The sequence below is a fragment of the Sinocyclocheilus rhinocerous genome, unplaced genomic scaffold (genome assembly GCF_001515625.1).
Source record: "Sinocyclocheilus rhinocerous isolate Xijiao unplaced genomic scaffold, SAMN03320098_v1.1 scaffold1396, whole genome shotgun sequence".
Classification (NCBI taxonomy): Eukaryota; Metazoa; Chordata; class Actinopteri; order Cypriniformes; family Cyprinidae; genus Sinocyclocheilus; species Sinocyclocheilus rhinocerous.
The window spans coordinates 594752-606646 of record NW_015629497.1 but is presented as its reverse complement, the minus strand read 5'-3'; the positions used below and the strand labels follow the sequence as shown (position 1 = coordinate 606646).

Sequence of the window (11895 nt, the reverse complement as noted above, 5' to 3'; positions counted from 1 at the left end):
TATATATACTTTTTGGATGGACCATCTCTTTAAGTATGATTTTTTTTTTTTTGCTTAAAAAGTGGGGTAAGAAAAAATTGGGTTAATTTCAATTAAGACAAATGTTATTATACAGTGTACAGAATTTTACTTCCCAAGTTAAAATATTTGGAATTATACTGGAAAACAAGAACAATACTGATTAAGAAAATGAAGCTGTACAACAAGAAAATGGAAATTTTCCATCAGAAAAGTGTGACCTTGTTGACTGTTTGATCTTACTGATTAAGAGTGAAGTGCATCATATTTGCACCACTAGTCGCAACAAATTGAATAAAAAATAAACTGAAACAGTTTTTCTAAAGCTTCCTAACACATGTTTTCGGCCGCCATTGGTCAGATAAACAGTTTGTCCCGCCCCAAACTCACACTATCAGTTGAGCCTGAGTTTGACATGTGATGCTCAAACAAACAGCAATGTTTGGAAAAAAAATTACAAATGGCTTACTTACATTATTTATAGCATTTATTTTAACATTTACAGCATACACCTTTTAGGCTTAAGCTTTTAAAAAGCTTTCTCTTTAAACCTCATTATTATTTTTTTCAGTGAGGGAAAAAGAAATTCAAAAGGAGTGTCTATTTCTCTTTACATATTGCTGCATCATGTTGCCTCCTGCTCCATGTTTAGTGTGACGACCTCCGTGCTTCAGACCTGATTTATGTTCTTTAATATCTGACTCTGTGCTCATGACTGCCTGGAAAAATAAATCTGCATGCTGAATATCTGCCACAAAGGAGCTCAGTTCTCTTTACCTTTAGCATAATTTACATAGTTCTCTTTGATAACACCACATGTGGCCATCCTGCTCCAGGAGGTCTACTTTAAAACTCTCTCTCTCCTCTCAAATGTGTGAGTTTCAGTAGTGCATGAAAAATCAACGAGAATCAATTGATTCTGAATCATCAGAATTAATGTCTTGCATTTTTTATTTTTTTTTTGTGAGGAATGCAGGGGAATTGGCCTTTTCATTATAAATGCCAGGGAATTGGCCTTTCCCCAAAAATTAAAAATTAAAAAAAAATACCCGACTAAATTTATGTTTGTCATGAAATACATATTTTTGTTAACTAGGATCATTTTCATGAATTTACTATTATTCTGTTATTAAAATGTTGTTTAAATGTCAATCGGTAAATCAGTCTAAATATTAAATTGCAGATAAAGCTTTTTACATTAGCAAAAGTTTCCAAAAAAAAAGACATGGACATAATTTAATTTGCAACATTACAGTATGGTTGATGATATGACTCCAAGTATGGAATAGGAATATGTATGGAAATATGGATTATTTACCAGGCAGTATCTGTATTTCTGCTTCTTCACTGGTCTTGGTGGGCCCAGCGTTGTCGATGACGCAGCGGTACAGTCCAGCGTCTGCCTCTGTGGCATTACTGATGACGAGAGCCCCGCTGGGCAGTGTGAAGACTCTCTGGTCCAGCTCAACCGGCTCTTTATTTTGTTCCCAGCGGATGAAAGACACCAGGTCTGGATTCACCTCACAGTTTAGCACATGACTGTCACCCGCCCGCACTGACGCAGCTTCCGGCTGACTCAGGTACCGTGGTATACCTAAAAAGAGTAGGAGAGGAAGAAATCAGAATAATTGCAATAAATTCATTATCGCATACTGGTTTGCAATAAAGTCTGATCTTCTGCTTAAGAACTACATGCCATAAATAGAAAGTGTTAAGCAATTATTGTGCTAAGTGAGTATATGAAATGGCATTCACGTTGGTAAACTGGCAAGGCTTTTGAAATGTTGAAATACCAAGAAAAACGTCTAAAGCTATTTGCCTGTAGGCTAACATAATTTTCTCTGTCTGTGTGATCTATGTGCTTTAGAGGTGGAGGAAGTTATTGCATTTTGATTAATTGAAGACAATTATGTGCACTGAGGAATCATGCACAATAAGATCATAAGCAAATATGGTCTGTTTTAATTTCATGTCGACTTTTTTTAAAGTGAAAGGGATAGTTCACCCAAAAATTTATCTGAGCCCTGGCAAAGTGATAAAGTCCAGAGAAATGACTCTACATTAATTATGGGGTGTTTCAACTATTTATGATTTATTTATTATTTTGCAGGTGATATATAAAATTGAACAAGATAACAAAAACGTTCATTTTCATGAATCAGTTCAAACTATCTGATTGATAACTCTGATTCAACAAATCATTTAAATTCCCTGCATGGCATTTTAATGTATTAAAATTATTTTTATGTGATAATAATAATACGAAAAATCGTACTGTAGGTAAATATTGCTGTTCAGTGTTTGGTGCTGGAATTTTATATTGGTGTATATGAAAATGTATCTGTTCATTTAGTGAAATTCTCACAAATAGACTTTTTTACCTCTTGCTACAAATGTTTTGATTCTACTTTGTTACAGTATTAGTTTGATTGAATGGCTGATTGATTTGATATATAAAACGTTTGGGGTCAGTAGGATGTTTAAATGTTTTTGAAAGAAGTCTATTATGCTCACCAAGGCTGTATTAATTTGATTAATAATACAGTCAAACAGTAATATTGTGAAATAGTATTACAATTTAAAATAACATCTATTTGAATATATTTTGAAATGTAATTTACTCCTTTGATGCAAAGCTCAATTTTTAGCATCATTATTCCAGTCTTCAGTTTCACATGATCCTTTAGAAATCATTCTAATATACTGATTTGCTCAAGAATAATTTATTTTTAACAATGTTGAGAATAGTTGTGCTGCTTAATATTTCTGTGGAAACTATGATAATGATTAGAAAAAATTACTGATCCCCAAACATTGGAATGATAGTGTACTAATAACTGGGTGAAATCTGTGATGTGAGATCTGTAAGTGTATAAAAACAGATGTATTTCATATTTCAGACATCTAATGGCAATTTGCTCCCTTTTCTACAGCCGTCATCTCATGCTGGGCAAAGTATATGAAACATCACTATGAGATTTTAAATAATGCCTGAAAGTGATTTACTAGCAGAGGCAGATGAAAAAATCCTGGAAAAGTCATGGACTGAATAAGACAATTCTGATAAAAACTTTAAGGCTGAAGAGCATTCTGTATTTAAATCAGCTAAGTTCCTTGAGTCTTTCACATGATTTTAGCTCTGAAGCAGTGTAGTTCAGCTCATCGGAGCAGTAAGTTCATCATTTCACATTATGATGAGCGAAGCGTTGATCACTTTGCTTAATACAATTGACTCCACTTAATCACAGTTCCCTCTCATTCAGTATGGTACTCATTTTACATGTTTCTCTACAGTATCTGCATCCTGCCTCATATGGAAATATAAATCACAAAGAGATCTCTTTAATATCTACCTTGTGGGAAAAGTACACTTTAGCACACTTATTACAAAAAAAGAGTACTATTATGAAAATAATATACTTTAATATACTTAAGTACAAACTGAATGTAATGATTTTGAAAAGTAAACTGCTTGCTAATTGAAATTGAATGGAAATGTTTTATACTTCAGATTTATTTAATTAGCTGAACTATAGAAGGTTTTTTGAACCACTGAAGTATGACTTTAGTCTACCTTCATATATAATTTCATTTCTATTAAAGGGGTCATATGACGTTGCTAAAAAGAACATTATGTAGTGTATTTGGTGTAATGCAATGTGTTTATGCGGTTTAAGGTCCAAAAAACACATTATTTTCCACATAATGTACTTGTTATAATGTTTTCTGAATTGTTGTTGTGCTTTCTGAATTGTTATTTTGTTTTTTAAACTTGCATTTGCGTTTGTAATTTGTTATTTTGTTTTCAGAATTGTGATTTGCTTTGCACTTCTCGGCCACCGTAAACCTCTGACGGCAGGCGAGTCATCAGCTTGAGATCTTTTTTTTTTTTTTAGATCAGCCTTTATAGAGACCGCCGATCAATCACCCCAAAGCGATTATTGGCCGATAGTAATCGGTAGCCAATCAATCTGAGCACCCCTAAAATAAATGTTTTTTTATCTTGTGTACATTTAGAGAAAAACCATGTGGAAAATATTATTAATATTGATTAACAATATATTTTACTATTTTACAACCCCTGTTAAGAAATTTGGGGTCAGTACAAAAGATTTATATTTCAAATAAATGCTTTTATTTTGAAATGTTTATTTATCAAACAATCCTGAAAAAATTCTGAAGGAATCTGAAGGCTCAATCTGAAGGATCATGTGACCCTGAAGACTGGAATAATGGCTGTTCAAACTTTAGCTGTGCCATCACAGGAATAAACTGCATTTTATGATATATTAAAATGGAAAACTGTTCTTTTAAATTCTATGGTAATTATTTTAAATATTTCACAATATCACTGTTTTACTGTATTTTTGGTCAAATAAATGCATGTATTTACCAGCTAGACCAGCATCCAACCAGCCCTAACCAGCATATACCAACCTGGACGAGCATGAGAATTCATGCTGGTTTAAACTGGTCTTTTCAGCAGGGTCCAGTAATGTAAATAATCATAGTTTAGAGTACAGTTCAGGCAATTTTTGGTTGTAGTTTTGGTGGCAGGGTGAACCCTCCCTGCTGTTATATTCTTCCCCTGTTACGTCCTTTCCAACCAGTTAGTCCAAGAGCAACATTTGCTGAGTGATTCATTACACTGGAGTAAATGCTACATGGGAACCAGTGAGTGCCATAAGCTTGGACCTCACAAAAACAGCTCACAGACACACACTGAGGGTCTACCACACAGACACACATATCCCATTCTGGTGGCCTGATCCAGGCATCTATCTTAGTACACAAGAACATGCTACAACTGGAGATTTGGATTGACAGACCCATTAGAGTTTATTGGCCAGACTCTTGTGTGATTTCATTGGAGAGGACAGTCCGTTTAATGGACAGATGTCAGCTCTGCCGCTGTTTGTCCACTATTCTCCACACCATCAAATTATGGAAGCTTATTTCTGCCAGAGAATACAAATTTCGACTTTTTATCCAACAATTCTTCTTATTTTTCTCAGAATTGTAAGTTTATATCTCATAATACTAATCTCTTTTTTTAGAACTGAGAATTTATATCTTGCTATTGCGAGTTATTGATTGTAAGATGTAAACTCGGAATTAAAACAAAAAGTGTCATACTTCTTAGTTATAAACTCACAATTCTGACTTTTTTCTTCGAATTGTGAAATAATTGTGAGATGTAAACTCAGAATTTGGACGAAAAAAGTCAGAATTGCTAGATGTAAATCTGCAAAAAAAAAGTTTTAATTTAACAATTTTGACTTTTTTCTCAGAATTTAGGGTTTATATCTTGCAATTGCGAATTATTAATTGTGAGATTTAAACTCAGAATTTGGAGAAAAAACTCAGAATTGCGAGATGTAAACGTGCATATGCGAGTTATGAACTCACAATTCAGATTTTTTCCTAAGAATTCCATGTTTATATCTCGCAATTGCAAGTTATTAATTGCGAGATGTAAACTTGGAATTCTGAGAAAAAAGTAAAAATAGCAAGATGTAAACTCACAATTGCAAGTTTTATGACAAACAATTGTGATAATATAAACTTGCAATTCTGAGAATAAAAGGCAGAATGAGTGTGATATAAATTTGCAACTGCGAGAAAAAAAATCTGAACTGTGAGATAAGAAGTTGCAATTACCTTTATACAATTTTTATTCTGTGGTGGAAATAAGCTTCCATACCGAATTGCAACTCTTAACATGACCATTACAGGTTAGTGCTGAGGCACATGAAAACACACAATCAATTGGGTGATGACAATTTCCAACTAAAGCAGATTCCACAGCCATAGCGACGGCAAAAACCCTGCAGAGAAAAATAGCAACCTCAAATCATGGGCCCCCAAGGCCCCCAAACTACCATGAAGCAGGCCCCAACTTCCATTTACCTCTGTCAAACAGAGAAAAGAATTTGAGTGGGTATAAGGTCTCTTCCATCCCGCTGAGCTGAAGCTCATTCACTGTTCATTCGACTCTGGATACTCTTCTTTATTGGGGTCTTAGGGGCGGCAGGCAGCTCTTTAAAAAGCTCCAGAAATTTACAGGCTCGTGGACAAACAGCTCCCTCCATTTTGCGACAGGGTTTTTAGGCCTGTAGAGAGCGAGTAGAGCTGAGCCCGATTTACCGATGCTGTTAAAGCTGAATATGAGTAGATAAATCTGGGGTTGGGAAGGTCTGGGATGAAAACAAAGAGACCAACCTCACAGCAGAGTGCGCTTGAGCAGCAATAAACAGAAAGGTTGTAGCTCAAACCCATGCAAAGACCCCACCCCAGCGAGGGGAAATAAATAGCCGTACCTGCCATATATATATATAGATGCACACATTAGGGCCTTTCGCACCGCGGGAACCTTTTCATAGTACCAGAACTAATTGTGGAACTATGCATTTTGGCATTTTCGCACCGCCGGAACTGGGTGCGATTTTAGTAACGGACTGCCTTTTTCTAACCGGCACAACTGGTACTAATCGTGACGTAAGTAGACATTGATTGGTCAAACGCGTATGAAAACGCCCTCACCCGCCATGATTTAAAACGCTGTGTAAACATACTGTAAACATTGTGTCAACTTATTTCGCAAGTATGGAGAACAGCGATAGATGGACGGATGCTGAAGTGCAGGCACTTGTAGCAAATGTAGCACTGCCAGTTGTCGTTGGAGATTCTTAGTCCTCCTTTCCGTTCTTTCAATTGCTTTACGTATACGTCGACTTTCCATGTCCATTATTGTGAAACCTGCGAGACACAACAAAAACACAGCTCCGATCACAGCGTCTTCCATCCTCCTGTTGTTAATGTTGTTCTTCTTTGTTTCTGTTGTTGAACGCCGCGCACAAATGACGATGCTGTAGACCGGCTTACGTCACTTCTTAGTACACACTCTCGGTGCGAATGCAACCCTTTAAATGGTACTGGGAAATAGTTCGTGCAAAATCGTCCCAGTACTTTAGTACTGTACATTTAGTTCTGGAACTAAAGCGGCGGTGCGAAAGGCCCTATTATTATCAGGAAACGGTGCCAACTGTGTGATTTGATTGTCCCCCTGACATACAGTACTACTGATATCATCGACAAGATTAACTTTAAAAATTAGCCATGTTATTAATTCGATTTAACTTTATTTAATGCAGAATGGGTCAAAATAAATAAATAAAAATAAAAATAAATAAAAACAATTATAAAAATATTTTGTATTTTTTTACTTGTAATATATTTTTTTAATTATTTAGAATTTAAAGAAATTGGTATGTTCCCATAAATCATAATTACATTTGAACTCTTTTCCTGACATTGACATTTATGAGACATCTTTGACAAAAAAAAAAGCGATTTTCTCAGTTTCTTGTTCAAAAATGCTGCTTTTTTTCATGAAACGTGCCCAAATTTAAGTGCGGATTAAAAACAAAAAGTAATTCATGAAGCTGGAATAAAACACTTTTTTGTTTGTTTGTTTGTTTAAAAGCAGAGGCTTTGTTCTTTCTTCTGACATATTGCACGATCAGATATTCATACAACAAATTATTCTGGGGGCCATAAAATGGCAGGCAACTTTTTTGTAAAAGAACGCTGGTGGGGAAAGAGTTAAGTTAAAAATATTAATAAAACTGAGACTGTAAAAAAAGAAAGAAAACGAATGATTTGATATTTCCCCATATATTTCTTTTACAGTCTTTATCAGTATATTTTTATGTTTGCACTTACCGTATATCAGCCTTGTCAATAGTTCAATTCTGTTTTGGAGAAAAATTACTCATAATTTTAAAAATCCTGATATTTTTCAGCACAAATGGCACCATTTACTGAGAATGGCCTACCACCCTTCCATCATCTTTTACTAAAAGATCAAATTTGACCACCCTTCTTTTTCTCTCATGAAATATTCATCTCAAGGTTCGTGCAGTCTTAACATGGCTTCTGTCCAAATTAGAAAGCTGTTTGAGCTCCAGTCATCTCTCCTGGAGTTCTATAAATATGCTGTCTAAGAAGCACCTAAAGGAGAAAACTGCCAGCCATAACATGACCCAGTTCAGGGAGGAGTCACACTGAGAATTGCATGTCACCTTTCCAAGCCTGTAAATTGTGCATGAGTCTTACAAGCAAGGATAAATATTTGATAGCGGTCTGCAAGATCTTCTATTATGAGTTTAAATGTTGTCCTCACAGCTGGTTCCAAAACTAAGCAGACCTCCTCTGTGTTTGGTTACATACTCTGATCTACTGAATGAAGATCACAGTGTAGATTCTTCAGTCAATGTACGTTAATACTGGATTTAAATTCAGTCAACATTTTGGTGTAAAACATTGTGTAAATAACACTGAGCACTGATAATACAGACTTAATAATGACTTGCAATCAGTTTAAAGAGTAATAACATTAGACATCCCTAATCTATGGTGATACATGGCACATACTCATTAGGGCTGGGTATCGATTCAGATGTCCCGATTCGATTCGATTTCGATTCGCAAGCTCTCGATTCGATTCGATTCTTGATTTTTTTGATTACATTCAGCGAATATAGTTTTAATACAAATGCTATTGATATTTCTAAAAAATTAACAGTAAACATCAGTTTACGTATGGCCATGATAAGCGCTGAATGAATGACAGGCTTTGTGTTGTAACATCGCGCAAGGTAAATAAGGGTGACATCTAGTGGAGAAGACTTATGATAAGATTCACGTTAATCAGATCTTATTTTAAATGTGTGCTGAAATAAATCCCGGAAAAGATCGATTCGTGGCTTTTGAGAATCGATATCGAATCGACGTCATTTAAAAAAACGATTAATCAAAAAAAATTTTTTTTTTGCCCAGCCCTAATACTCGTTCGCATTTTGGTCCAAACTGTTTTATAAGTTTCAAACCAGGATTACCAGCTAGTAATCGGGGCTACATGTTTAATAATAATAATAATAATAATACGCTAGCACTAGGTTGCGATTTAATTAAATATGTGTGCTGCGTGCTTCACAGTGAAGCGTGGCAATGTGTTTATTTATACATGAGCAGCTCATGAGCCTGTGTTACCAGCATCTCAGAGCGGCTCGGTTCACAGTAAATGCTGCTCCATACAAACTCCATCTCTGGATCTACTCTGAGTTTGGGTCGCTTTAACATGCATTTGGGAACACAACATCTTCCCATACTTGTAATGAGAAGTGCTTAACAACAAAAGAGAAGAAAAAGAACCACCGTGGGCTTCCGGCGATTTTCCATCAAAATAAAAGTATCAGAAAAATCACCAAATCGTGCAACCCTACCAGTTACTAATAAAGACTGTGAAAATAAAGGTAATTATCTGTTGAAATGGTGTGGGTTTGCCACAGGTTCATCTATTTCCTCTTAACTATTGAGCTCTTCATCTCTCCTAACTATAGAGATGAATGTCAGTGTGCGCACAGGTTATATTTTGAGCCGGTTTCCCAGAAGCGTCCGGCTGCTGACGGGCACACACATTAGTGAACGAGCGGCGCTTTCCCATGAGGCCATGATCAGAAGTCTAACACAATTAAACTTCTCTTCCCACTCTGATACATTAGCACTGCATCAATGTGAGATATCACAAGCATACATCCACATCTGCTTCCACTGACTGAAACCAAACACTCTGTGAGACAGCAGGTTCATAGTAAGGTCAAACGCTGACTGTAAAATGCCTACATTTACATACCAACAAAATGAAAACCAACCAATCTTATTCTAAAATGTAGTAAACATATTTGTAAGTGTAAAGCCCAGTAAGCTTATCACATCATCATAAAATCTGATTGTAGGCAATCCAGAAGAGCAGAAAAAAGGCTGAAACAGAAAGACTGTAAAGATCCCAAAAGAACATGTCATCACTGCTTGTTATTGTAACTGTTTACAGTTAACTGTAATAGTATTTCCTATTTGAATGCATCTTTTTAAATGAATGAATTAATGAAATAATCTACAAAGTAAATCTGAAATTCTTTGATCAGTTGTTAAATATGAAATATTTGCTCGAATTGGACACTCCCAAGTGTTACTGGACAGCAAGGGTTATGGTCAGGTGATCTCTCGCAAACATCTGAGCTGAAAAGACACTTCAGTGGCAGGTTTGCATTAAATCCTCTGGTATCTTGTCAAATGTTCTGTTGATTTTTACTGTGATCAGCTGCAACTCGGTCACCATACACTACGAGAGTTTTCAGAAAGCCCAATAACACCAAACAGGACATTTCATTTCACAGTGCTGTGGATGTAATTGGAAAAGAAATGATTTTCAGTCATGGAGACTAGATGGCAGGAGAGCAGCAGTGAGACGGCCAGTGTAATATGTCTCCTGTCCACAGAGGACACAGACACAGACAGACAGACTCAGAGACAGCAGGGATTCATAGTTCAAGCGTAGCGCGATCATGAAGAAAACTGTGAAAGATGGACTTGATAATGTTTAATTCTGCAAAGTGCTTTTTAGAATTCTCTAACAGTATATTAGGAATTAATGATATAACAATAACCCAAAGTTTAATCAAATACATAATAAATGAGAGTGTTTTTTTTTTTTTTCAAAAGCTCTAGATTTAAACCGTCCTGGCTTTCATGACTTTCCTCTCGTAAGGTTTTTTTTTTCTTACATATTTTTAATGTATTTAAAATGTATCAGTAAGAGGTATCATAGTGGGTTTGACCCATTCGGGTAAAGGGGAGGGGCCTCTGTTTGATCTTGAATTTGCATACAGATGAGCTAATGCATACCAGTCCTTTATGCCCTGAAGACATGTCTTGAATACCAACCGCACAGACAGGAAAACAGACTAATAATTATTGGTGTTGGAACCCTTTATTATTTATTGTGTACTGCTGCGGTATGAAGCACTGGTACTATGTGTGCTCTCAGAAGGGTTTAATTTGTTATTCAGGATATAAACTAAATTTACACAAAACCCAAACCCTCTCTTTTAATTATTCACCACAGGAAAATATCCGTAAAAAATATAATTTTAAATGGAAAACAAACAAGGATATGTTTGATATGGAGAAAATGTCCTTTTCTCTAAGTCTAAGTATGGATACATTTTATAAGAACTGGTCGAAATGGTTAATACACAGGAAAATAGATAGTACATAAATAGATGTTAAGTGTTTTACAGTGAAGTTAAGTGTTTTTCCCCTTTCATATATGCAAAGTACTTATTTAATGGAAATACACTGAATGGACTGAACTTTAAGGACTTAAAATGACTGAAACTGATGGACTTCAATTAACCTTTTATTTTATTTTTTAATTTTTTATTATACCTCCTCCTTTTGTATGTGATGCCTCTGGTGACCTGTATGTTCAATTCTTAATTTATTTTGTTTTCTTTTTCCCCTTTTTTCTTTTATGTGTTTTTTGTATTTCTGAGTTATGTTATAAAAAATAAAAAAAAAAAAAAAAAGTAAAAAAGAAGGGTTTAATTGCTCAGTGGTTGCTCTTTCAGAAGATTTAAAGATGTTTGCCTCAGATGTTTCTTAGAAATTTATAGGATAAATAAAAATACACACAAATTGTTTACACACAGTAAGGAATATAAAATTGATCTAGAAAGTAGCGCAAATAATTAGGATGAAAGATGTTTGAGTTCTGAAATTACTTTTGTTTGCAGACTTTGGTATCTTGGAAAGATCTGCGGTTTGAGACATGTTTGAGATCACTTGTGAAATGTTCTCCTGGATCTTTTCGTCAGGTGAAAAGTTTACAAAAAACTGACAAAGAATTTTACTGCTGTCTTGAAAAAGCATAATTTTGTTCAGGGATTTTTGCAGTCATGAACCCACATGTATTTTAAATTGAGTTGTATTATACAGTATATATATATATATATTTATATATATATATATATA

At 35.1% G+C, this 11895-nt stretch overlaps 1 protein-coding gene across 1 annotated transcript in view; it reads right to left on the bottom strand.

Moving 5' to 3' along the window:
* The window catches only part of LOC107738914 (neogenin-like), an 84636-nt gene that overhangs the window by 54047 nt on the left and 18694 nt on the right, over window positions 1-11895 (bottom strand). The window contains exon 2 of the mRNA XM_016550838.1: window positions 1337-1612. Within this exon, the coding sequence (XP_016406324.1) occupies window positions 1337-1612 (276 nt within the window). The remainder of the gene's footprint in view (window positions 1-1336; window positions 1613-11895) is intronic.